The sequence below is a fragment of the Carcharodon carcharias genome, chromosome 34 (assembly GCF_017639515.1).
Source record: "Carcharodon carcharias isolate sCarCar2 chromosome 34, sCarCar2.pri, whole genome shotgun sequence".
Lineage (NCBI taxonomy): Eukaryota > Metazoa > Chordata > Chondrichthyes > Lamniformes > Lamnidae > Carcharodon > Carcharodon carcharias.
Genome location: NC_054500.1, coordinates 18375277 through 18400624, shown reverse-complemented (window position 1 = coordinate 18400624; position 25348 = coordinate 18375277). Strand labels below are relative to the sequence as shown.

The following is a 25348-nucleotide window of genomic DNA, read 5'->3' as shown; positions in this document are numbered from 1 at the left end:
AACTGGTCAAGCTCACTTCAGATTTGTGTGCGGAAGCCCGGTGTTTTTCCCCTGTCCTCTTATCCCCCTCCTTCCAAGAACACGTAAGAGCCAGGAGCAGGCCATTCGGCCCCTCGAGCCTGCTCCACCGTTCGATTAAGATCGCGGTCGATCTGATTGTGGCCTCAACTCCACTTTCCTGCCTGTCTCTTTCCCCCCCCCCCCAACTCCCATAACCCTCGACTCCCTTGTCGATCAAAAACCTGCCTAACTCAGCCTTGGCGCAGCCTCTGCTGCCCCCCTCCACCCTCAATCCCCTCTCACACCCATTCTCCACGCTTCTGTCGGCAAAGTGAAGGTTGGAGCCTGAACCCCAGCTGGGTGAGGGCCGGGACCGCTTGAGTGGGTTAGCTGGTCTCCATGGTAGCCTTCTGTTCTTGTCTCGTTGTTGCGGAGCTCGCCGCCGCCGCTGCTGCTGCTGCTGCTCCTCCCCTCGTGTGCCCTTCTACACAGGCCGCCGCTGCCCTGCTCACATCTCTTGTGCCGTAGCCGAACTCATCTTGTCTTATCCCGTTTCCTGTTTTCCAGGGTGAAGCTGGCTCCCAGCAGCAACGAAGTGACCTCGGACGACAGCGACGTAGATCGGATGAAGCAGGTACCCAATAGGCCAGCCATGCCTTGAGTATCCCGGGGGACTCGGCTCCCAGTTCACGCGCTTTGCTCACCTTTCACGCTCCTGGCCTGTCCGTCTCGCGCCCCATCTCTGGCGCTGGGTTTCCACAGGCCCTCCCCGGAGCTTGCTCCCTCCCGTTCTCCCTTTCCTGCTCTCGACCTCCTCGGTTCCCAAGTGTGCTCTCGCTCTACTCACAACGGCCAGCAATTGCCCCCTCCCTCCCCCACCTTCCCCCCACCAGCCCCATCATCATCTTCCATCCCAGTGGTCACCAGATTCACCTTCAGTGTGGTCCCCACTTGCGCCCCCCCCCCCCCCCCCCCAGTTTCCCCAGGAGCCTTTGCTCTTCCACCTCCCATCGACCAGCTGCCATTTGTGTTCCTTGGCAACCATAGCGGCCAAGTGTGCCGCACCCCCACCAATGCCAGCGTTCCCGTTGAGTTGGGAGCTGCTGACTGCCCAGGGGAGCTCAATGGCAGGAAGATGTCGACTGACTTGTGCCTGTGTCCCGTTCTCCCCCCACCCCCCCCCTTGGAAGGTTGTGGATTCAAGCCCCACTCCAGAGACTTGAGCACAAAACTCTAGGCTGACCCCCACCACCAGCCCCCCACCCCGTGCGGTACTGAAAGGTGCTGCAGCTTTTGGCTGTCTTTAAGCTGAGGCCCTGTCTGATTCCTCAGGTAGATGTCAAAGTACCTGTGGGCACTGTTTTAATTCAAAAAGGAGCAGCAGTGTCTTCCCCAGGGTCCTCGCCACTATCGATCCCTCAATCAGTATATCGTAAATAGATTATCTAGTCTTTATTAAATTGCTGTTTGTGGGAGCTTGCTGTGCATAAATTGGCTGCCACGTTTCCTACATTACAATAGTGACAGGGCTTCAAAAATACCTCATTGGCTGTAAAGTGCTTTAGTGCTTTGGGGACATCCGGAAGTCATGAAAAGCACCATATAAATGCAACTCCTTCCTATTCTGCCTTAAGCAGCCCGTGTGTGTCTATCTGACTTACCCAACCTTTCCTTTTTCTCTCACTCCCTCCCCCCCTCTTTCTTTTTCTGACTTGCACTGTCTGTCTGTCTGTCTGCCTCTCTCTCTCTGCCTCTCCGCCTCTCTCTCTCTCTCCGCCTCTCTCTCTCTCTCTCTCTCCGCCTCTCTCTCTCTCTGCCTCTCTCTCTCTCTCTCTCTCCGCCTCTCTCTCTCTCCGCCTCTCCCTCTCTCTCTCCGCCTCCCTCTCTCTCTCCGCCTCCCTCTCTCTCTCCGCCTCCCTCTCTCTCTCCGCCTCCCTCTCTCTCTCCGCCTCCCTCTCTCTCTCCGCCTCCCTCTCTCTCTCCGCCTCCCTCTCTCTCTCCGCCTCCCTCTCTCTCTCCGCCTCCCTCTCTCTCTCCGCCTCCCTCTCTCTCTCCGCCTCCCTCTCTCTCTCCTCCCCCTCCCCTCTCTTTCCGCAAACCCCCCCCACCCCCCCCTCACTAACTTGCCGGACCACATTTTCCCCCTCTTTCTTGCATGTTGTCTCTTTCTCTCGCCCACAAGTCACGCCACTCACTCTCTCTCTCTCTCTCTCTCTCCTGCAGGAGCTGCTAGAGGAAGTAAAGAAAGAATTGCAGAAGGTCAAGGATGAGATCATTGCAGGTAAGAGCTCACAACACACGAATGACAGAATTTGAAAGCAGGATGTGATTTCTGTTTCAGGATGGAGTCAGTGAAGGATGGGATGGGGTTGGGGAAGGGGGCCAATTCAATGACATCCCCCGCTTTAAGCAACTGGACAGCCCTTTGGTGAAAACATCAGTTGAGGGAGATAAGCAGTGAAATTTCTCTGAACTCTGGTGCAGGACAGATGGACCAAGGAAGACCCCTCTGGTCTTCTACCTACTCTTGTGACGTAGACCATGGGGACCAGCTGACTCTCAAAACTCATGGGTTTTACAAAAATGAAAGGCTGCTCGAGGTGGAGATTTTCTTCTAAACTCTCATTTCCCCCCACAACCCCCGGCATTGCTTGTGGTTTTAAAGGTGCTTTCTAATGAAATTTTAATTTGTGTGTGAGACTTTTTGACCTGAGTTTTACCAAAGCAATTGTGGCCCGTTTTGAGATCATTGGCAGAAGGCAGTAACTATTCTTTTTAGCGCAGTGAGTCGCTCTGCTGGTGAAAGGGCCACGGAAGCAGATTCAATGATAACTTTCCAAAGGGGATTGGGTCAATACTTCAAGGACAAAATTGCAGGGCTGCTGGGAAAGAGTAGGAAAGTGGGCCAGCACACAGGCATGATGGAAAGAATGGCCTCCTGTGATGTCACCCCAGTGCCTTGCCACTCCCCTGGATTGGTGCAGCTGAGGTATCCTCACTCTTTTCCCCCACCCCCTGAAGGCATTGATGTTCACTGGTATCGGCCTGCAAACAGCCAAAATTTCACCCAAGTTTAATGGGTTAATCCAGAGGTGGAAGTTCACCTACCTATTTAATCATTGTGGGGTGAGGGGTGGTGGGGGGGGGTGCATCACCACTGGTCCAGATCTTCACCAGCCTAATGTTGTGCAGCTCCCCAGTGGGGCTACTCAGTAATAATCCAAACTGGGGGACACCGGTAGTAGATCTTGGCAACAGATAACCAACTCTGGTGCATTCTGGCTAACGTAGACCAGGGATCAAGCCTGTTGCTCCTTGTTTGCAAGAGCCTGTAGCTCACCAGCTGATCCACTTAGCACAGAGCGAAAGTGCAAAAGCTCACAATCAAACGTATGAAGAGTTGCGAGGATACAGAATACTGAAAGGCCTGGATAGTGTGGACGTGGGGAAGATGTTTCCATTAGTCGGAGAGATTAGGCACAGCCTCAGTAAAGGGAAGACCTTTTAGAATAGAGATGAGGAGAAACTTCTTTAGCCAGAGAGTGGTGAATCTATGGAACTCATTGCCACAGAAGGCTGTGGAGGTCAGGTCATTGAGTGTATTTAAGACCGAGATAGATAGGTTCTTGATTGGTAAGGGGATCAAAGGTTTCGGGGAGAAGGCGGGAGAATGGGGTTGAGAAGCTTATCAGCCATGATTGAATGGCGGAGCAGACTCGATGGGCCGAATGGCCTAATTTCTGCTCCTATGTCTTATGGATTTGTCAATTTAGTCAGCTTTGGCTCAATGGGGATGGCACTCTTGAGTCAGAAGTTTGTGGGTTCCAGGCCCGTTCCAGGTTCCAGAGCAGAGAATCCAGGCTGACACTCCCAGCGCCAGTACTGAGGGAGTGCTGTATTAACGGAAGTGACACCTTTTCAGGTGAGATGTTAAACCGAGGCCCCATCGGACCCCATCTCCGGTGGACATAAAAGAGCCCCGTGGCCACCATTTCAAAAGAAGGGCGGCGTCCGGTGTCCAGGCCGACATCTTTATCCCTCACCCAACGTTGCTAGAACCAAATTATCTGGTCGCTACCGCGTCGCTGCTTGCGGGAGCTCGCTGTGCGCAAATTGGGTACCGCTTTTCCTCCAAGGACAACAGCGATGGCGCTTCTGTTGGCCATAAAGCGTTTTTTTTTGTCGAGACGTCCTGTGGCAGCGAAAGGCGCTATATAAACGCACGTTCTTTCTTTTCCAGCCATCCGACAGGAGATTCAGCAGCTGAGTTCGACATAGTTTTCACGCCGCAGATCCTCTTGCAAGTCACAAGTGGGCGTGGGAGCACATCTGAAGTCGGGACAGTACTGCCAAAAAAACCTGATTTAAATCAAAGACACCACTCCCCCCTCGCGGTGTTTAGTGGAGATGGATGCGGGGGGAGTGGGTGACATGGGTGGGGAACACAAAGACCTTTTTTTTTAATCAATTTAAAAAGCAAAAAAATAAATAAATAAATTGGGAGGGTGGGGTGAGATAAGCACTCTTTAATCGGCTTCACAAATGAATTTAAACTTGTTTCGATCCTTGCCCTTTCAGTTCTGGCTAATTTCTTTTTTGAGTTCTTGATCGTTGAGAGGGGGAATTTCTTGATTTTATTTTGTTTCCTTTATTTTTTTTTCCTTAAATTTACTAAAACAGTGGTGGAGGATTCTATCATTTAGTCTTTCAGGTAACTCACTTTCCTTAGAAACTTCCTGATTTGCTTTTTGCAGTTTTTTTTTTGTTTGTTTTTTTTATTATTATTCCTGTCTGTGACTGGGGAGATAAATGTCAGGGTCAGAGAAGAAAAATCGACGCGGAGATTTTGGCTCCTCTCGGACGCTTAGCGCGTCCCTGGGGGATGGGTCGGCTTTTAAAGCGGCAGTATTCAGGACCTTGGAGTCCGAGATGTTTGGATATTAAGAATTGTTTGACTTAAAGCTGCGTGATTGTCTGACTTATGGGATTGGGGGTTTGGGGTGGGGGGGGTGGGGTTAATCTTTGTGATTCTGTGCCAACCAACTTAAAATGGTGGTCTACCCACCGTATTGTAACACACAAGTCATCCATATTGTTCATCGTGTAGTCCCTCAAGGAAATCAGCCCCTGTGACACCTCCCACTCCCCCCCCGTCCCCCCCAACCTAGGGTGACCTGTCCGGGGAAGGGGGGCCGGTTGGGGGGGTGGGGTGAGGCGGGTAAAATGACTCAGCGTGTGGCCTCCGGTCTCTTCACCCTCCCGCCACCCATGACCTTGGCATTCCACAGGCGCGCGGGGACTTCATTAAAGGTCAGGGAGGGTACAGGCCAAGCTGAGATTCCCGGCCACTGCCGGTCCCCGTCCCCCATTCCCCCCCCCCCCCTCACCGTGTTTTCTAGCCAATGGGGGGCTGGAGGGACTTGCGGGTGGGAATGTTCCAGCTGCCCCCACAGCAAAGCCTCTGTTGACCAGGGGTGGGTGGCTGGGTGGGTGGGTGAGGGAGAAATCGCAGGCGCAAGACCCTCTGCCCGATGTTCCCAAGCTTCCTCCTCAAGCAACCTGTCACCTGGGAGCATGGATGCGGGAGGGGGGAGAAACTGCAGGTGACGATGGCTTAACCGGACCATTCACAAGCTGGACATACGGTGGGGAATCACAGGAGTGGGCATATCGGCTGGCTTAACAATTCAAAGGGGGATTTGTCTGGGGTTGCATGGGGGAACCTTCCAATTTAGTGTTGGGGGGTGGGGGTGGGTGGGTTGGCGTGGGGTGGGGAAGAGGGAAGGAGTCCCCGTTTGGGACCACTTGCCTTTCACATTTCTTCCAAGGGAACCATTGTCAAGAGAAAAATAAACCTCCCAACACTTGGCCCAATTGGACGAAATCAGAGTACGGAGAGGTTGGGGGGGGCGGGGGGGGGGGGGGGGGGCGCGGAATTTCGATTGTAAAAGATGGAGGCCCGCACCCCGAATGTTGTGCATCTTTTCTGCGGGCTCTGTTTGTGTGGCCTCTTCTGTGCCAATTTTGCAACCTAGCCTGAAGGGGCGTAGGAACACGGCTAACTTTGTGGGGGCTTTGGGTGTGGTTGGGGGGGTGGGGGGGAACATTCACCAAGGACTGAGTTTATCCAGACTGAATGTCGGGGAGGGTCCGGGTGGGAGGGGAGTGCGCGGGGATAGGAAAGTTGCTTTTTCCTGTGTTTATACAAAAACTGGCACTGGGATGCTCTGTGTCTGTAGGATGTCCATTTTATTGGCTTGTGTTTTTTTTTACCTTATTTTATATATAAAGTGTAAACACTGGATGCCTTTATACTAAATATAATAGCTTTTGGTTTGATTCTGAGGTGGTCTGTTTTTTTTTTCCCCCTCAATTTTTGTTTCCTTTATATCACTCCCAAGGGAGCCAAACACTGGGTGGGTGGCAGCAAGGAAGGGGGGTGGTATTGTTCCACTCACCCAGCAGTCACTGGGAGGAGCGTTCCACGGCCCAGTTACTGACTCTCACTCAGCGGGCCTCTGGTCCTTTAGTCTCACCAGGGCCAAAACGGTAATGGGTTTTCTTGAGAATCAGACACCTCACTTTAACCAAACTGAGGTATTAAATCTTCACAGCCTCTTTTTTTTTAAAAAACACCCATTTTACAGGATGTGGGCTTCACTGGCTGGGCCCAGCATTTATTGCCCATCCGTAGTTGCCCCTTGACAAGGTGGTGGTGAGCTGACTGGGAGCTAAGAAGTGCAGCCCAATTTCCAGCAAGTGACTAATCCTTCTGAACCTTTTTGGTGTTGCTCCCGACTTGTTTGCACTCACGATTGTAGTATCAAATCGGAAAACAATAGCGGACCAGCAGAAAGGATCACCACAGGTTCACGTGACTGATTCCCGGGGTGAAGGGATCATCGCATGAGGAAAGACTGGTCAGGCTGGGCCTGTACCCATTGGAGTTTAGAAAAACAAGAGACACTCTTTTATTTAAACATATAAGATTGAGGGGGCTTGACAGGGCCAATGCAAAGAGGATGCTTCCCCCTCGTGGGGGAGTCAAGAACATGTAAGACCAATGAGATTTTTTTTTTGTCCCCCTCCTCCCCTGGAGGCTGGGTCATTAAATATATTCAAGACTGAGTTAGATTTTTGATTAACCAGCCAATCAAGGGTTATGGGGGTGGGGGGGGCAAGAAAGTGGAGTTGAGGCCACAATCAGATTAGCCATGATCTTATTGAATGGCAGAACAGGCTCGAGGGGCCGAATGGCCTACTCCTCCTCTTGTGTACAGAGATAGTGTGTCAACTTGCTGGTTGTCACCTAGTTTTTGGTAGCTCATACCCCCCCCCACAAGGAGTTACAAGTATAAAAACAGCTGCTCTTGTTGCATGACCAACAATTGCCAAACATCAGGGGGGGGAGGCACCACCACTGGATTTGTAGGGAAGACGTCACACATTTCCATCTGGTCTTTAACATTGCGAAAGGGCTTAGGACAAGGTGACCAAAAGCTTGGTCACAAAGGTCAGGTTTAAGGAGCATCTTAAGATTAAAGAAAGGCGGAGGGATTTAGGGAGGATATTCTGGAGCTTGGGGCCCCCAAGGTAGCTGAAGGCACCATCACCAGTGGTGGGGCAATTGCAATGACTATGCACACGACACAGAGATGAAGGTCTCGGCTGAAGTTCACTCGCACCAACATTGAGTCCATTAATTCACTCCGGCAGTTATTTAGGATTCATTTTAATTTTAGATACAGATGTTAAGACAGAATAGAGTTGTGAAATTACTCACAGCAGCAGTGCTCTCTCCCCAAAAATTTCTCTCTCCCCCTTCGGATTGATTGGTCCCAAATAGTCCCACATCAAGTTCAAAACTTGCACGGTGAGGCATCAGGTGGATATTCATCTGTGAATTCATCCTTACCCCGGCATCCACTCACTCGTTGGTGCTAACAGGGTAATTGGGCTGGGAAGCAGGTGCAGGCTGCCCACTCAGTTCTCTCAGGGCCCAGCCAGCATACCAATATCTGGGAGAGGGGGAAAAGTGACCATTGTGACCCATTTCCCCCTGCCCTTCCCCCCCTCCAAACACTAAGCGAAACCCAGTTCTTCTGAGGTTGGGCTTTTCCTCTTCTGTCTTGAAGGGGGCACTTTGGATTCTGCATGTGCAACAGGTGAAAAAAAAACATTGTAAAAATGGGAAGATTTTTCCTAATTGACGGATATTTCAGTCTTCCGCCAGTTGGGTACCCATTGCACATCAAGTCACTCACTTCCTGCTCAAGTCTCACTGGAGGGTAACTCCCATTTCCCACAGTTGAAGAGATCCAGTCACTGGGGCCACTGTCAACACCAGGATTTACACATTTCATTAACTCAATGTGTGTTGTCCCTTAAGTATTCTGGACTGGGCTTGTAATTTTCTCACTGCTAAGGTGTGTCTATCCCTCTAAGGTCACTGCTGTGATATTCCCTGCAGAGTCCTGATTAAGATAAGCAAATCCCAAGAGACTCCTCTCAAACACCTGAGCTTCTGTCCAAGGTGAGGAACTAGGGTCCAGAAAACCGGCACTAAATTGCACTGGACACAAGTCTATGCAAGATTGAGGTACATTGTATGTACGTTGTGACCCTCAATCAATCCTATCCGGTTACTCCCAGCAGCAACACCTGTCCCCACCAGTACAATACTCCAGTGTTACACAGTGACAGGCACATCCCCTCCAGCATTGCACACCTCAAAATACTTTCTCCAAACTCCAATTTGGAATTAGAGTCTAGATTTATTGTTGGGTGTTTATGTGGATAAAGTATAATCATTTTTCACACCCACCCACAATTACATTTTACTAAAATGCTGGTGTTGACAGCTGGAACAGAACTGAAATACAAAAGCATCCTCTTGTGAAGAAAACCAACCAATGGCGACAGAGCTTGGTTTCGGGTGTCAGTCCATGGAAAATAATTATAAATAACAATTTATTGTTTTACTAAAGTGGGGGAAGGAGTGTGGGAATTGACCAGCGATTTGGCTGGAACTTGCGTTCACTGCTCCTTCACCAGTTTACATATTCGTTTGACCCGAGCAAATGGCCCAATGGAGTCACAGAATACAAAATCCCAGAGGACTCGAACCCAGGAGCTGTGCTGAGGCAAATTGTCGTAAAACTCAGGTGCCATCTTCTTTACCTAAAGCGTGAAGAGAGAGAGTGCGAGTTACAAATGGGAATTCTCAATTATTTCACTTGTTAGACATGGGAACATTGTCCCAGCTAAACCCCTCAACGTCGGATTCCTGGCTGGTACAATCTATCCACCCCAGCCCTCAGGCATCTGGTTCCATCCACACACAATTCCCAGTAGGACTTCAACTCCACCCTGTCCAAGGCTGCCCTTTCTGCAGGGTGATTCTAGTTGGCAAGTGTTGGCATCGCAGGCAAGCCTGATCACTTTCCTCACCCAAAAAATGCCAAAACGGGCATCAATGGATTGCCAAACTTAAACCCAACCCTCCCACCAGCTGGCTTAAGGGTGCCAAGGTCTGTTGGAGCACCCCCCTCAAGTGTCACGCTGTCCAGGATCTGACAATTCAGCACAAACCAAAATTTCAAGTCAGGTCTGTCCGGCTCCAACGGGCCCCATATTGAATCATCGAACGATTTCCTATCAGCTTCAGACCCAAGACCTGAGATTCTTAACCTGAGCTTATTGTTTTGAAATGATAAAGCTAACCGTATCGGCAGCGAAACAACTGATGAAAGTGGTTTGGTAATATGCTCTGTATTGCTGAAAAAAGATGTCGAAGCTTTTCATCTTGCACTCACCAGGACACGTCACAAGAATACCAATAAGGGGAAAACAACAATTTATACTATATGAGAAGAGAGTGCTGATTAATTGGTAGAGGCCACTTGCCGATCAATCAGCACTCTCTTCACACAGTATAAATTGTTTTCCTCCCCTTATTGGTATTCTTGTGAAGTGTCCTGATGAGTGCAAGATGAAAAGCTTCGACGTGTCTCTTTTTTTTCAGCAAAACTAACAAAAGCCCGAGAAGGGAGGACACGCTTTGAGAAGTTGCCGTTACCAGGGGTAGCTTGCTGCCAGGGATACTCGGGAAGTCGTGATGCTCCATGTGATAGCCCACATTGAAGGTCAACCAGTTGAGGGGTCCATAATAGGAGTAGGTTTCGTATCCCTTCAGGAACATGTAGTGTTCAGCGATGAAGTGTCCAGAGAACGGGTGCAGGCCCATACCCAGCATGGAGCTGGCCAACATGTAGAACATGGGTTTCAGGCCCCACGCGTAGTAAATGAAGAGGTCATAAGCCAACTGGACCACGGCGTTGACCAATTCCATTTGCGTGATAGGCTTAGGGTTGACATACAATGGCCGCAGGACGTAAAAGAGCGGCTGCAGGAAGAGCCAGACGATTTTGCGGGCAGGCGTGCAGAAGAAGCGGCCCTCGAACTCAGTGGGCACGTCGACATCCAGGCCTTCACCCCCTAGGTACCGGTGGTGGTCTATGTGGTACTTCTTGAAAGAGGCGGAGTAAGGCATCCCGATGGGCAGGTTGGCAAACACGGCAAACCAGCGGTTCCACTTGGCGTCCTTGTTCCCGAACGCCACGTTGTGGGAGATGTCATGGATGGCGAGAGTCAGGGAGTGGTTGACACAGCCGCCCAGGACATAGGCCCAGAACACCAGCCACTTCCAGGATAAGTCCTTCACCAAGTAACACGACACGAACTGAAAGAGAACCATCAAGCTTACGATCCATTTTAAATGAGGATCTGGGGTCATGAGGGATTTAATCTCCGGGTATTTAGCTGTGAAAAGGAGAAAAGGACCAATTATTATCAAATATAGAAGCAAAATACTGCGAATGCTGAAAAATTATAATGTTTCGAGTCCGTTCTTCTCTGAAGAAGTCATACGGACTCGAAACGTTAACTCTGGTTTTTGCTCCACAGATGCTGTTAGACCTGCTGAGTTTTTTCCAATTATTGTCAGTTTTATTTCTCTTTATTCATCTTTGATGGGGTGTGGCTGGCACTGGCATTTGTTGCCCATCCCTAATTCCCTTGAACTGAGGGACTTGCTAGACCGTTTCAGAAGACTGTTAAGATGCTGTGGATCTGGAGTCACATGTAGGCCGGACCGGGTAAGGATGGCAGATTTCCCTCCCTAAAAGGGCATTAGTGAACCAGATGGATTTTTAAAAAAAAACAATCAACAAGCATTTCATGGTCGCTATTACTGAGACTAGCTTTCAAACCCAGATTTTATTAATTGAATTTAAGTTCCACCAACTGCCATGGTGGGATTTGAACCTGTGTCTGCACAGCATTGGCCTGGGCCTCTGAATTACTAGTCCAGCAACATTACCACTACGCCACCATCTCCCCCAATATCTCCATTTCCATATATTCCAGTGGAATTGCAGATCTAGATGAGGGAAGATGGGAGGACACTCGAGGGGAGCATAAACAGCATAGACTGGTTGGGCCGAATGGCCTGTTTCTCTGCTGTAGCTCCTACGTAATCTTCTGTACTGCTGGGGACACAAATCACTATTACATAAACTATGAAATGCCCGAGGCACTTCACAGGTGCCTTGTCAGACAAGCTTTTGATGCCAAGCCACAAGCAGCTATCAGCACAGGTTTTAAAGGAGCCTCTTTAAGAGAGAGAGAGAGAGAGGGGGGGGGGCGCAGAGATTTAGGGAGTAGGAATTCCAGAGCTTGGGGCCCAGGCAGCCGAAGCCACGGCCGCCCATGGTGGGACAATGGGAATCGGGGATGTGAGAGGGGGGCAGAATGGGAGGAACTCCAGTTGGAGGGGCAGGAAGCGGTTACACATGGGGACAGCACAAGGCCACGGAGGGATCTGAAAACTGGGGGTGAGGATTTCATGTCAACCATCAGGTGATCAGAAGGGAGGGTTAATAAGTTAACAACATGACGCCATTTCAGCCATCTTGTTACAATGCTAACACATCAAGAGCCATGACAAACTGCATTCCTGGTTAATGTAAGTGTGACTTGCCCTCAGTTCAAACAAACTTGCAGGGCAGGTTTGACAACTGGATTGCAGAGAGCCAACAAAAGTCCTTTACACTAAAATGCGGCATGAGTCATGACTAGCTTTCAACCACACAAAAGAAAAAGGTGCAGTTTAAGCCTTTCAGTACCAGTTACATGAACATCTGTTCCTCCAGAGGAGTGAGAAATAGTCACCTTGGTTTTCTGACACATTTCACCCACCAATTTTCTTCAATCCTATCTTCAGGACTTGTAGGGGCAGTAAACACACTGTGCAGTGCTGAGGGAGTGCTGCGTTGTCAGAGGATCTTTCCCATGAGGACGTTAAACCAAGGCCTCATCTGCATACTCTCTTAGTTGGCATAAAAGATCCCAGGGGACTAGAGCAGGAGAGGTTCCCCTGACATCCTGGCCAATATTTATCCCTTAGCTAATGCCACTCAGATGACCTGGTCAGTTATTTCATTGTAGTTTGTGGGAGCTTGCTGTTCATAAATTAACTGCTGGGTTTCCTATGCTACAACACTGACTTGAATAGGTTCTCCATTGGCTGGTGCCTTCTGACATACTGAAGGACACGGGCAGCAGAGGCATGGGTACACCCCCACCTGCAAGTTCCCCTCCAAGTCACTCACCATCCTGACTTGGAAATATATCGGCCGTTCCTTCACTGTCGCTGGGTCAAAATCCTGGAACTCCCTCCCTAACAGCGCTGTGGGTGTACCTACACCACACGGACTGCAGCGGTTCAAGAAGGCAGTTCACCACCACCTTCTCAAGGGGCAACTAGGGATGGGCAATAAATGCTGGCCTAGCCAATGACATCCACATCTCATGAAAAGGTGCTATAGTAATGTTATGACTCGTAATCCAGAGGCCCAGGCTAATGCTCTGGGGACACGGGTTCAAATCCCACCACGGTGTCTGGTGGAATTTAAATTCAATTAATAAAATCTGGAATTGAAAGCTAGTCTCAATAATGGTGACCATGAAACTATCAATCATCATGAAAACCCATCTGGTTCACTGACATCCCTTTAGGGAAGGAAATCTGCCGTCCTTACCTGGTCTGGCCTACATGTGACTCCAGACCCACAGCAACATGGTTTTACTCTTAACTGCCCCTCTGAAATGGTCTAGCAAGACACTCAGTTCAAGGGCAATTAGGGATGGGCAACAAATGCTGGTCTTGCCAGTGACGCCCACATCCCATGAAAGAAAAATATATAAATGCAAGTTCTTTCTACCTCTGGACAATTTAGCCCCTTGAGCCTCTGCACCATTCAACCTCAATTATATTTCACTTGCACCAGCTCCATTTACCCATCTTTGCTCCCTTAGTCCCACTGAACAAGAACGTATCTTTCAGACTCAGTCTTAAACTCCAACTGTCACAAACCTTGGAGATGCCAGGAGATCAGTCAACCTAGTAACACTGAGGTTATGTATGTAACAGAGCACCGAGCTATCCTGCAGCTATATCTGTACCTGGAACAGCACATACTTTAGGTTGGATTTAGATAGGATAAACCTTTTTGGATGGCTGCCAGAGCATTTCTAAGCAGCAATGAGGATTCCACTAGTGGAACGCTGCTGGTTTTGCAGTCATGACAAAAACGAACTGGTGTTGTCTAGCACCTTTCACATCTATGACTAGATGGGCCCGATGGCCTAATTCTGTTCCTAACGGGTTTTTTTTTAAGTTCCGGGCTCAGATAGCACAATGACAACAGCAAATTTGCTTACAGCGTGAAATAAAATCAGAAAGTGCTGGAAATACTCAGCAGGTCTGGCAGCGTCTGTAGAGAGAGAGAGAAAAACAGAGTTAACATTGAGTCCGTATGACTCTTCTGTTATGACGTGGTGATGATCTGTGCCAGGTGGACCAAATCCACAAGGGAAACTTGGTCGCGCCATCACAACAGTTTTGCAATTTGTATTTATTACCAGATGTGTGCACTGAACTCAGAAGTAACAAGTCCACCAAGACCTTTAGAGATTTTAAAAATTAAATTAAAATACTTATTAACAAACTGTAAAAGATGTCAAGCACATACATAACACTACAATTACTTACTTCTGTAATAACTCAAATTCCTAACCAACCCGGCCCCCCAATTACACTCCCTTTAAGACAACGGTCCAAAATAAATTTTAGATTTAAAACAAACTCAGCAACTTAACACAATACCCTGGACAGTGGAATTCCAAATAGCTTTTCCCCAACTCCAGTTTCGTTAAATAGCCAAGTTATGCACAAATGCTGGAAGCTTCATTAAGACTATTTCACACACGCCTGTTAGATCTTACATGGCCTTCTGACATTGCATTTCATGCTCTTTTATATATGTTTTTTTTAAATATGTAAATTCTATTGTTCCATATGTCTTTGAAACTGTACCTTCCTCATAATATAAAACTTTCATGTTGCCAATATCGTCAATAAGCTTTGGGAAAAAATAAACACATTCCTTAGCCTTGCTTATCTGACTACTTGTCAGATACTACTTGACTAAGATTCCTTTGAAATCCAAATATCCCTTCATTTATCTAAAAATGCATGCTAAGCCAGCATCCATGTTTACTCATTAGCTTGTCAAGCACCTAGCTTCTTTTGATGATTTCAAACTTGACTCCAAATGTAATTATGTCACACCAAGACCCAACTATACTTACCCCCATAAACCTACTTTACAATAAACCACAATAAGATATTGAAAAAAATGCTAGTTTCATGACACTGCGTCAGAGCTAAACAGAAGTAGAAATGTGATGGATTTTGTGCTGTTTATGAGGAGGTGGAACAAAATAGAAGATCGGGGCTAGGAGAAATTTGACAAAGCTGTCATGGACACAAGGCAAAGGGAGTGTTAAAGACTAAAGAAGGTACTGATAGTGGCATAAAAGTGAGGTAGCAGAATGTGTCAATAGCAGAACAAGGGTCATCACTCTGTGAAAGCACCACATCGAAACAAGTTTCAAAAGGCCCTGTGCGGGGTTTGGGGGGGTGGGGGCGGTGGTGGAAAGAATAAAAAGATATAAAAGTAAATAATAATTTGTAAAAAAAAAGTTTTAAAAATAAATACAAATAAAAAAATAAGATTTTTAAAAAGGGTAAAGATGGAGCAGAGAGTTCATGATCTGACATTATTAAAATGTTTAACGTTTAATCGGATAGGACTCTTCTGTTCTGAAGAGTCATCGATTCGATTTGAAACGTTACCTCTGTTTCTCTCTCCACAGATGCTGCCAAACCCGCTGAGTATTTCCAGCATTTTTTTGTTATTTCAGATTTCCGCATCCGCAGTACTTTACATTTATAAGCAAGTGCATGTTGTAAGTAAATAAACTATTAAGTCTGTAACGTCTTGACGAAAGTCAATGACCTGATACCAGAGAGCACAGATTTAAACTCTTTTACAAATGAACCTGGAGCTAACATGAGGGAAAGTTCTCTTACACAAAGAGAGGTTAGGATTTGGAATGCATAGCTTGATAAAAGTGGTGGAAACAGATTTAATGTTAGCCTTCCAAAGGGAATTGGATAAGTACTCGAAGGAGAAAAAAAAACAGGGATATGGAGAAAGAATGGGTGGGGAGCGAGGGGAACTGGATTGCTCTTTGGGAGAGCCAGTTTGGACTCGATGGGTGGAATGGCCACCTCCTACGAACTCTTCTATGGCTCTGCCCTGAAATGTTAACTCGTTCGCTCTCCACAGATGCTGCCTGACCCACTGAGCATTTCCAACGTTTTATTTTATTTAACGAAAGAAGGTGTAAACCTGCATAAGACAGGAAACAGGAGGGGTAGGCCGCTCGGCCCCTCAAGCCTGCTCCGCCGTTCAATAAGGTCGTGGCTGATCTGATCTCGACTTCAGCTCGACTTTCCTGCCTGTTCCAAGATAACCCAAGAACCTGGTCTGGCTCCGTCTCGGTCATACTTAAAAACTCAGCCTTCCCTGTTCTCTGGGCTACAGAATTCCAACAATCCCTCTGTACCCCAGCATTCTGCATTCACTCTCCAGTTTAAATACTATTTCGTTCTCCTAGTCTTCCGACCAAAATGGATAACCTTGCATTATACCCCACCTTCCAGATTTTTGCCCACTCACATCATGTAATTATATCCCTTTGCACACTCTGTATCCTCCTCACCATTTGCTTTCCTACCCATCAGCAAAAAACCTGAAAGTGACCCATTTATCCCAACTCTGTCTCCTGTTCCAATAACGTGAAAGAAAGACTTGCATTTATATAGCGCCTTTCACAATTGCAGATGCGCCAAAGCCCTTTCTTGCCCATGATGTATTTTTAAGCTACAGTCACTGTATAAGAAACATGGCAGCAAATGTACACACAAAAAACAATCATCTTATTATCTGGTCATCGTTTAGGCCTTGGTTGAGGGATAAATATTAGCCAGGGTAGTATTGTTCTCCCTTGACGTAATGCCGTGGAATCTTCAACATCACCCAAGGGGGCAGACGGGTCCTCAGTTTGACTTCTCATCCAAAAGATGGTACCTCCAACAGTACTGCACTCCCTCAGTACTGCACTTGGGAGTGCTGAAGCCTCTAGAGGAGGGATTCAAACCCACAACCTTCTGACTCAGAGACAGGAGTACTACCCACTGAGCCACACTAACAGAGAAGAATGAGTCAGTCCAATGGGTGTAGGAGTCACAGGGTTGCCAACTCCTCCAGGATTGCCAGGAAGTCTCTTATCAGTTAATCTCCTAGACACTGTTCTGAGCAGAACCCAGGAAAGGGGCAAGAAAGTCAAAGGAGCATTTAAATTATGTTTTAACACTTTCTCTTTATTTGTTTTTTTTTAAATGGCGGTTAGAATAAAGGCTGTTAGATCGATAACCAAGAACTCAATCATCCAAAACAAAAACAGAATTACCTGGAAAAACTCAGCAGGTCTGGCAGCATCGGCGGAGAAGAAAAGAGTTGACGTTTCGAGTCCTCATGACCCTTCGACAGAACTTGAGTTCGAGTCCGAGAAAGAGTTGAAATATAAGCTGGTTTAAGGTGTGTGTGGGGGTGGGGGGAAGAGAGAGAGAGAGAAATGGAGGAGGTTGGTGTGGTTGTAGGGACAAACAAGCAGTGATAGAAGCAGATCATCAAAAGATGTCACCAACAACATTTTTAAATATTTTTAAATCTTTCTGTTTCCCCCTTCCTTTTTTTTTCCAATAAATTATATAGATTTTTCTTTTCCCACCTATTTCCATTATTTTTAAATCTTTGTACCTCTCTTTTTAACTGAATCATCCAACTGGGTTTGGGAGGTGGGGTCTACAAGGATAGACATGTCAGGTGAGCAATGGCAGGCGTCTGGGGGAAGGGCAGTGGGCAGGAGGTCATGTGACAAAACCTCATGTCCAACCCAAGTGCAGAAGGTGTGAATTTAGCGTGGGTTTTGATGGGGCTGTTATTGAGAGCGCTATTTTCTGGCCCCAAATTGAAATTCTCTGGTTCACCTTTAGATGCCTTATTCACTACTGCAAGGAACAGGTTACCTGTTCTGTGTCATTTCAGGTGAGACGACACCTGGGAGATCAAATCAGCCCATTCACTGCGTCCACACCCCTCAGTGAGAGATAATTCTTTCATAAGTTAATCACCAAATTTACTTTCCTTCCAGGTTAATGCCCCCCACCACCCTCACCCCTGCCGGCAGTCTCAATATCCCCTCTTATCATCAGTGGAGGTCTTTCATCGTCTAATTATTTGGTGGTGGGATATGAGCAGATCTGCCCGAGTCACAATGACTGCTCATCCCCCATTGTAAAAGAATAAAAACACTGGAGATTCATGCCACAAATGTCAAGAAAACGCAAGTTCGTTGACATTACAGACAAACTTGAGCTAACAAGGGACACTGCTGACTCTGACCTACTTCTGCTCTCTAGTAACCAATACCTCAACTGTAAATTCCTCTGTAGCCTCACCCTCTTCCTCATTTCTGGAAACTCAAACTCTGATCTATAATTCATTGTCCCACTTCCTTCTCTTCACCATTGACAGCTGTGCCTTCAGTCATCTAGGCCCCAAGCCCTTAAGCCTCTCCCTCCTTTAAAGACCCTCCTTAAAACCAATCAGCTCGGCATTTGGTCATTCGTCCTTAACATCTCCACTTTTGGCTGGTTGGTGGGTTTTGGGGGGTGGGGGGAGTACGGAAACACTCCTGTGAAGCACAGAGTCCACGTGCCAACCAATCAGCACTCTCTTCTCATGAAGTATAAATTGTTGTTCTCTTTACATTTGGTATTATTGCAAAGTGTCCTGATGAGTGCAAGACGATTAGTAGAAGGGTCAATAACCGGGGGCATAGATTTAAGGTAAGAGGTAGAAGGCTAAGAGGGGAGTTGAGGACAATTTTTTTCACCCAGAGGGCGGTGGGAGTCTGGAACTCACTGCCTGAAAGGGAGGTTGAGTCAGAAACTCTCATAACATTTAAGAAGTATTTAGATATTCACTTGCACTGCCATAGTCTCCAGGGATATGGGCCAAGTGCTGGAAAATGGGATTAGTGCAGTCAGATCTTTGTTGACCGGCGCGGACACGATGGGCTGAGTGGAAGGAGTGGGGGGGGGGTGGGGGGGGGGGGGGGTGGCGGTGGAAGGAAAACAAAAATGTCAGTCAGACATGGAGCGGAAGCTCTAAGGGATCAAGAAATGGTTCATGGACAAGGCTGGCACAGCCACGAGGTGAATTAGGTGGTCACCTAAGACGGCAAGATTTTGGCGTGATGGGGCAGCCTTGGCAAAAAAAGGCTGAAGTCTGAAACTTTAAAATGATATCAATACCACTTTCTCATGAGCAACGTAACCAGGTTCCATGGGGTGGGGAGCTACACAGTTTTAGTTCAGCCCCTCCTCCCACCCTGACCCTGTGGAATTTTCTAGAAGGCAACAGCAGCGAGTAGCTCTTTCCGGCTCACCCCCCCACCCCCTGCGTGCTCGCTGACCATCCAATCACTTCCCACACCCCCCCCCCACCCCCGCACCGTCAGGTGTCGATACCGTGACATGGGCTGAGGTCTCGCACGAGGTGCCCGGAGCTGAGGGAACACGGCCGCTAGCAGAGCGTGAGGGCTGGAGGGCAGGGCACAGATGACCACTGCCCACGAGTTTCACAACGTGTAGCTGTTGAGTGAAAGTGGGACCATTTTGTGGGGGGTTCGTTTTGTGGGGGTGGGGGTTAGGGGCGGGGAAAGGAAAGGGAGAGAGAGAGAGAGAAGCGCAAGGCTTGAACGCCCGCCCCGAGGTGGCAAGGACCCACGCTCCGGCCCTGTTCATGAGCAGAACCGGTGGGCACAAGGGATAAGAGAAATGAAACAAGACACAGAGCGGGAGAAGAGCCAAGGAAGAGATCCACCTGGAAAGCAGGAAAACTGGTCAAGCGAAGATGACTCTGACCGTTCAGGAATCTGGAGGAAGACGATCTGTAACACCCAGAGGTCTTCGGTCCTCGCCCCCTTCACCGACTCACTCACCCCCCATCCCGGCACAAGCCAACATCGATGTTAAAAAGGACTCGCATTTATGTAGCGCCTTTCGCAATCTCAGGACATTCCAAAGCACTTCGCAGCCAACCAAGTGCATTTAAGTGTCGTAACTTAGGAAATGTGGCAGCCTATTTGTGCACAGCAGGATCCCACAAACAGCACCGTGATAATGGCCAGCTAATCTGCTTTTTTTTTTGAGGGGGGGGGCGGGTGGTGATGTTGATTGAGGGATGGATATTGGCCAGGACACAGGGATAAATTCCTGCTCTTCTTCAAAATAGCATCATGGGACCTTTCACCTCCGCCCAAAGCAGGCAGGTCTGTAAGGACAGCGCCTCCAAGCAGTGCAACTGCTTAATGCGCTGGGAGTGTCACAGCCTGGTTTCTATGCTCAAGCCCTGGAGTGGGACTTGAACCCAAAACCCTTGTGATTCAGAAGCGAGAGTGCTACCAGTTGAGCCCCAGCAGACCCTGGTGAAGGGAGGCTCCTCTGCTGTGCAAAAAGCTGGTCATTTTGGAAGCTCGAGTGTGGAGGGTAACCCCAGTGGGACAGACACAACAGAGAGAGAGAGAGAGAGAGAGAGAGAGAAACGGAATATTCCTTAAAGGAAACCATCGAGTTTGAAAGACTCGCGAGGTCACTTCACAAACCGTGTTGGGGGTCACAACTGAAGCCGAATAGGTAGAGGTGGCAGTTTCCCTTCCTTGGGAACAGGAGGAGGCCATTCAGCCCCTCGGACCTGTACCACCAGTTCACTGGATCACAGCTGATCTGGATCGTGACTCCATCTGCCCATCTCCATGGAGCCACAAACCCTTAAGTACCCAGCAAAAATCCATCAGTTTGGACATTTTCAATTACCCCTGTCCCCTGCAACCACCCTCAAAAGCTTTTTGAGGCGTGGGTTCTGCATTCGACTACCCCACTGAGTGAAGAAGTTGCTACCTGATATCACCCCCGAATGGCCTGACTTTTAATTTCAAGCCTTCCTTGGCTCGCTCTGGACAACCCCCCCCCCCCTACCACCCCCCCCCACCCACCACCACACACACAACCAGAAAATATAGTTTCTCTCTATCAAATCCTTTCACTTCCCCTCCCCCAGTGGTGGGCAATGGGAGGGGGGGTCACACAAGAGGCTGGAATTGGGGAGAATCACAGAAACCTTGGGAGTTTGTAGGGCTGGAGGAGTTTGCAGAGATATTGAGGTGGGGGTGGGGAGGTCATGGAGGGATTTATCAGTGACAACAGTCAGGCATTGGCGAGGTCATAACTGGGCCGACTTCAGAAGCCTGCTTTGATTCTGCACCGTGACCAGAGCACATAGAGCTAGGCAACGATATAACAATCTGGAGCAGGAACCCTGGCGATCTGTATCCTTCCCTACCTCAATAATACAGACCAGTTGTCAAGTCATTTGGCACAGTTCAGGGACCAAACCTGACATCAGTGCCAGCCAGAGGAACAACCAAGCCTCCTTCACATTCAGTTTTAACTTCTTAGATTCAAAAAATAAAACAGGAGGAAACATTTTTGCACCTATTCCGAATCCTCTTAACAACAGGGGTTCCCCCTCCCCCCGCCTCTCTGGGAAGCGTGCACAGGTCTGGCCACTGGAACGAATCACATTCTGGCTGCTCCCAGCTAAGCGTGGCAGCAAAAAGAGACACGGCCTTACAGGGTGCAGTCATTTACTGAAACTGTCTCAATCTTTACGCGTGACCCCAGATAATGGGCACCAGCAATCACGGGGAAACCAGAGCCACAGACTCTCCCAGTTCCTCTGTGTCACTCACGGCCTCACCTCCCTCCCTGTCTTTATAACCGACTCCACCCCCTTCAACCCCACTGAAATCTCCGTACTCCCGTGATCCCCGATCTTCATCGCCCCACGATTGATGGCCATGCCCCAACCAATGAAATCCCCTCCCTTCCTCTCCCCTGCTTTAAGATGTCCCTTTCTCTGACAATCCTTTTGGACACCTGCCCTAATACCTTGAGTCTCGATATCGAATTTTGTTTGATTATTGTTCATGTGAGTCACACTATGCAAGTTATTCTTCTTGCTCAACAGCTCTCTAGAGCAGGAACTTTGGTCAACTTTTCCCCTCCTAAATACCCAATTGTTAGCTTCACACCCATCCCCATTTAATCAGCACAGATACAAAAACCATACCAGGCAACTCCCTCTACAGACATCAGCTGGTTTTCCATTGTGTTATCCAGAGCTTTGTACAGACATCCTGCTGTAATGCTGATTAGGTTGACTGTTGACTAGGTTACAACAAGAATGTATTTACAAATGTGCTGACTAACTAGCTAAAATATAAACCACAAAAATAAAACAAAATCTCTGGCATGAAGGAGTTTCAGTCCCACTCCAGAGACTAGGAGCTCAAAATCTGCCAGTGCAGCACCGAGAACGGAGGGGGTGCCCTACCGGTTGGAAGGAGTGCCGCTGCCAGTGCGGCACCAAGGGAGCGCCGCACCAGTCGGAGGAGCCACTGCCAGCGCCGCCTTGGGTTGCAGGGGTCGCTTTTCAGGTGTTAGACAGAGATGGACATTAAAGATCCCATGGTACTATCAAAAGAGCAGGGAAGTTCTCCTGTGTCTAAGGCCCATATTTAACCCTTAACCAACATCACTAGAAACAGATTATAAAATCATACAGCGCAGGAGGAGGCCATTCAGCCCCCCCCCAATCGAGTCCATGCCAGTTCTTTGAGAGCTATTCATTAATCCCACTGCCCCGCCCTTTCCTGATAATCCTGCAAATTCTTCCTTTTCAGGAATTTATTAAATTCCCTTTTAAAAAATGTAATTTGAATCAGATTCCACCGCCCTTTCAGGCAGCACCTTCCAGATTCGGTCATTATCGCCTTGGCGTGTGTGTGTGTGTGGGAGCTTGCTGTGCGCAAACTGGCTGCTGCGTTTCTGACCTTACAACAGCGACTACACTTCAAAAGTACTTCATTGTTTGTCCTGAGGCTGTGACAAGCGCTATGTAAATGCAAGTCTCTTTTTCTGGTGGGGGCGCTGTTAAAGTGCCAGCAATTGACATCTTAGCCAACTTTTGGTCAAGTAGACAGGAATGATGGGGGTTTTGTGGGGGGGGGGGGGGGAGGTGGGGAAGGAGGGTGACAATGGTGGCAGACATTTTGCCCGTTGCTTTACCAATGGTGGAAATTCACTGAACCCCTTAAGAATCATTTGTACCCATAGCAAACTGCAAACATGATCCACACACGCTCGTTCAGCTGCCTGCGCTCCCAAGCTCTGGAATACCCTCTCTCTGCCTCCCTTTCCTCCTTTTTTTTTAAAAAAAAAGGCTCTCCTCAAAATCTACCTCTCTGATCAAGCGCACACGTCTCTTTATATTGGCAAGTCAGGAAGGGGGATAATTCCATCCGAAAACTCTTGGCAAATATCAAGGAAAGAGCAACGGAGGGGCAGCACCTTCAACAAGTTAACTTGCACTTATGTAGGGACTTTTAATGTTTCCAAGAAAAAAAAAAAATCGCAAGATGCTTTACAAGTTTTTAAATTTCACGCCGACACAAGGAAATATTCAGTCGGATGATCGAAAGCTTGACCAAAGAGGTAGATTTTAAGGAGAGTCTTAAAAAAAAAAATAAAGGAGAGGGAGGGTATTCCAGAGCTTGGGGCCTAGGCCACCGACAGTGAACTAATTTTTTTTTTAAATCAAGAATGCTCAAGAAGCCAGAATTGGAGGTACACAGAGATCTCAGAGGCTGGAGGAAGTTACGGAGATAGGAACAAGGCGAGGCCAAGGAGAGATTCGAGAACAAGGATTTGAAAATCAAGGCAAAAACAAAAATTACCTGGACAAAACCCAGCAGGTCTGGCAGCATCGGCGGAGAGGAACACAGTTAACAGTCCGCGTGCGGACTCGAAACGTTAACTGTGTTCATCTCTGCCGAAGCTGCCAGACCTGCTGAGTTTTTCCCAGGTATTTTTGTTTCGGATTTCCAGCAGCCGCAGTTTTTTTTTGCTTTTATCTTAGTTGAAAATCAAGGCAAAATTTAATCAGGAGCCAGTGTGGGTCAGTGGGCACAGGGGAGTCGGGCGAGTGGGATTTGGTAGAGAGCGAGAGAGAGAGACAGACAGTTAGGACACTGGCAGCAATGTCCAAGTTTGAGGAGAGCAGTACAGGTGGACAATAAAGATCCCACAGCACTTTTTTTTGGGGAAGAGGGCTGTTCTACTAGTGAACCAATCACACACACACACACACAAAATCAGAGAAACTGATCTTCCTCATTACTGTTTGTAATCTACATTTGCAGGGAAATTCCAAAAGACACCAAATCCTGAAAAGTCTCTCAACGTCTTCCACACGGAAATGAGTGAAACAAGCTGATTTGCCTTTTCCTTTCAAATTAAAAAAAAAGGAAACTTTTTATACCCAGCATCTATTTAATCACTTTCTTAACACTCGTACCGTATCCCATCTGGTCCCAATAGTCCAATAAGAGAAACTGCCCCCCCCCCCCCCCCAACTTAAACACTCGAGGTCACCTGGCAAGTTCTTCCATTCATCAGGTAGTTAGTTCAATGGCCAAACACTCAAACCCATTTAAAAGTTGCTGGAGCATTTTGTCCCGTACACTTCGAGGGCGGGGTTCATTTTTAAGACAAAAAAACCCCCCAGAAATACCTGTAAAAACTCAGCAGCAGGTCTGACAGCATCGGGGGAGAGGAACACAGTTGACGAGTCCTCAAAAGTCTTCTCCCCCGATGCTGCCAGACCTGCTGCTGAGTTTTTCCAGGTATTTCTGGATTTTGTTTTGGATTTCCAGCATCCGCAGTTTTTTCTTTTGCTTTTATCTTCATTTTTAAGACTTGCAGCGCCAGCATTTTCAATTCCACACCCTGGTGAGCGACTTCAGTGAATTTGACTTTCTAATTTTGCAGCCCCACCTCCCCCCCCCCCAAAAAAAGTTTCCATAATCCCTGCAAACTCTAAAATAGGCCAAATGACAGTGGAATTACTCACAAAATTCAGGTATCGCGGAAGGAAAAGGTAAAAACATTTTTTTTTGGGGGGGGGGAGAAAAGATGAACTATTGCAATAAACAATTGCAATAAACATTTAGTCTGATTCTCGCAGCTAACATTTAGTTTGGGACTTTAACAAAATGCAGCAAGAGGAGTTGACAATTTATACGAAACTTTTAAGGAAGAAAAGCATTAAAGTTTGGAGAAAGTTTTGCTGTCACTTTATTTACCTAAGATTTGCTTCCTCCTGTCGGTGTGGGGCTGTTCTGTGTAAACCCACTCAAAATCAGCACTTGAAGCCTTGTTACCCATCTTCTACGTCCCCTGCAGTTCTGAATGACTTAAAACCTGTGGCATTGCAGGTTTCCTTCACCTGAGAGAGAGAGAGACGCCCTGAACGTCTGACCTTCCGATTATTTAAGAGTTATTGCTGAGCTCCTCCCCCCCACCCCGGTCTGTGCAGGTTTGCAAACTAGCAGTGCAGCAGTTGCTAAAGCGTCTTGGAGTCCCCAGGAACTGATAACTCATCTCCAGTGGAAAAGTCATGGGGAACATTGTTCTTTTCATGTCTCTCCTCCTCCTTCCAACACCTATTTCTTCGCTATACTGGTGACGGGGGAAGGGCGCTTGGAGGGAGGAACATGAAGTGATCGTATAAATTGTCAACTCCTCTTGCTGCATTTTGTTAGAGTCCCAAACCAAATGTTAGCTGCGAGAATGAGACTAAATGTTTATTGCAATAGTGGTATTGCAAAATAGTTTATTGCAATACTTTGT

The 25348-nt window shown here is 47.9% G+C and overlaps 2 protein-coding genes across 2 annotated transcripts in view; one reads left to right on the top strand and one right to left on the bottom strand.

The window, feature by feature from the left end:
* Nucleotides 1–5722, top strand: part of vaspb (vasodilator stimulated phosphoprotein b) — a 134120-nt gene extending 128398 nt beyond the window's left edge. The window contains exons 12-14 of the mRNA XM_041179217.1: nt 568–634; nt 2224–2281; nt 4241–5722. Of these exons, the coding sequence (XP_041035151.1) occupies nt 568–634; nt 2224–2281; nt 4241–4278 (163 nt within the window). The 3' untranslated portion in view covers nt 4279–5722. The remainder of the gene's footprint in view (nt 1–567; nt 635–2223; nt 2282–4240) is intronic.
* A 1994-nt stretch (nt 5723–7716) lies between these two features.
* Nucleotides 7717–24971, bottom strand: LOC121272591 (sphingolipid delta(4)-desaturase/C4-monooxygenase DES2-like). Its single transcript, XM_041179245.1, has 3 exons — nt 24802–24971; nt 10079–10821; nt 7717–9180 (listed from the first exon to the last, which is right to left on the bottom strand). The coding sequence occupies exons 1-3, from the start codon at nt 24881–24883 to the stop codon at nt 9037–9039; spliced, it is 969 nt and encodes a 322-aa protein (XP_041035179.1). The 5' UTR covers nt 24884–24971; the 3' UTR covers nt 7717–9036.
* Between the last annotated feature and the right edge of the window lie 377 nt (nt 24972–25348).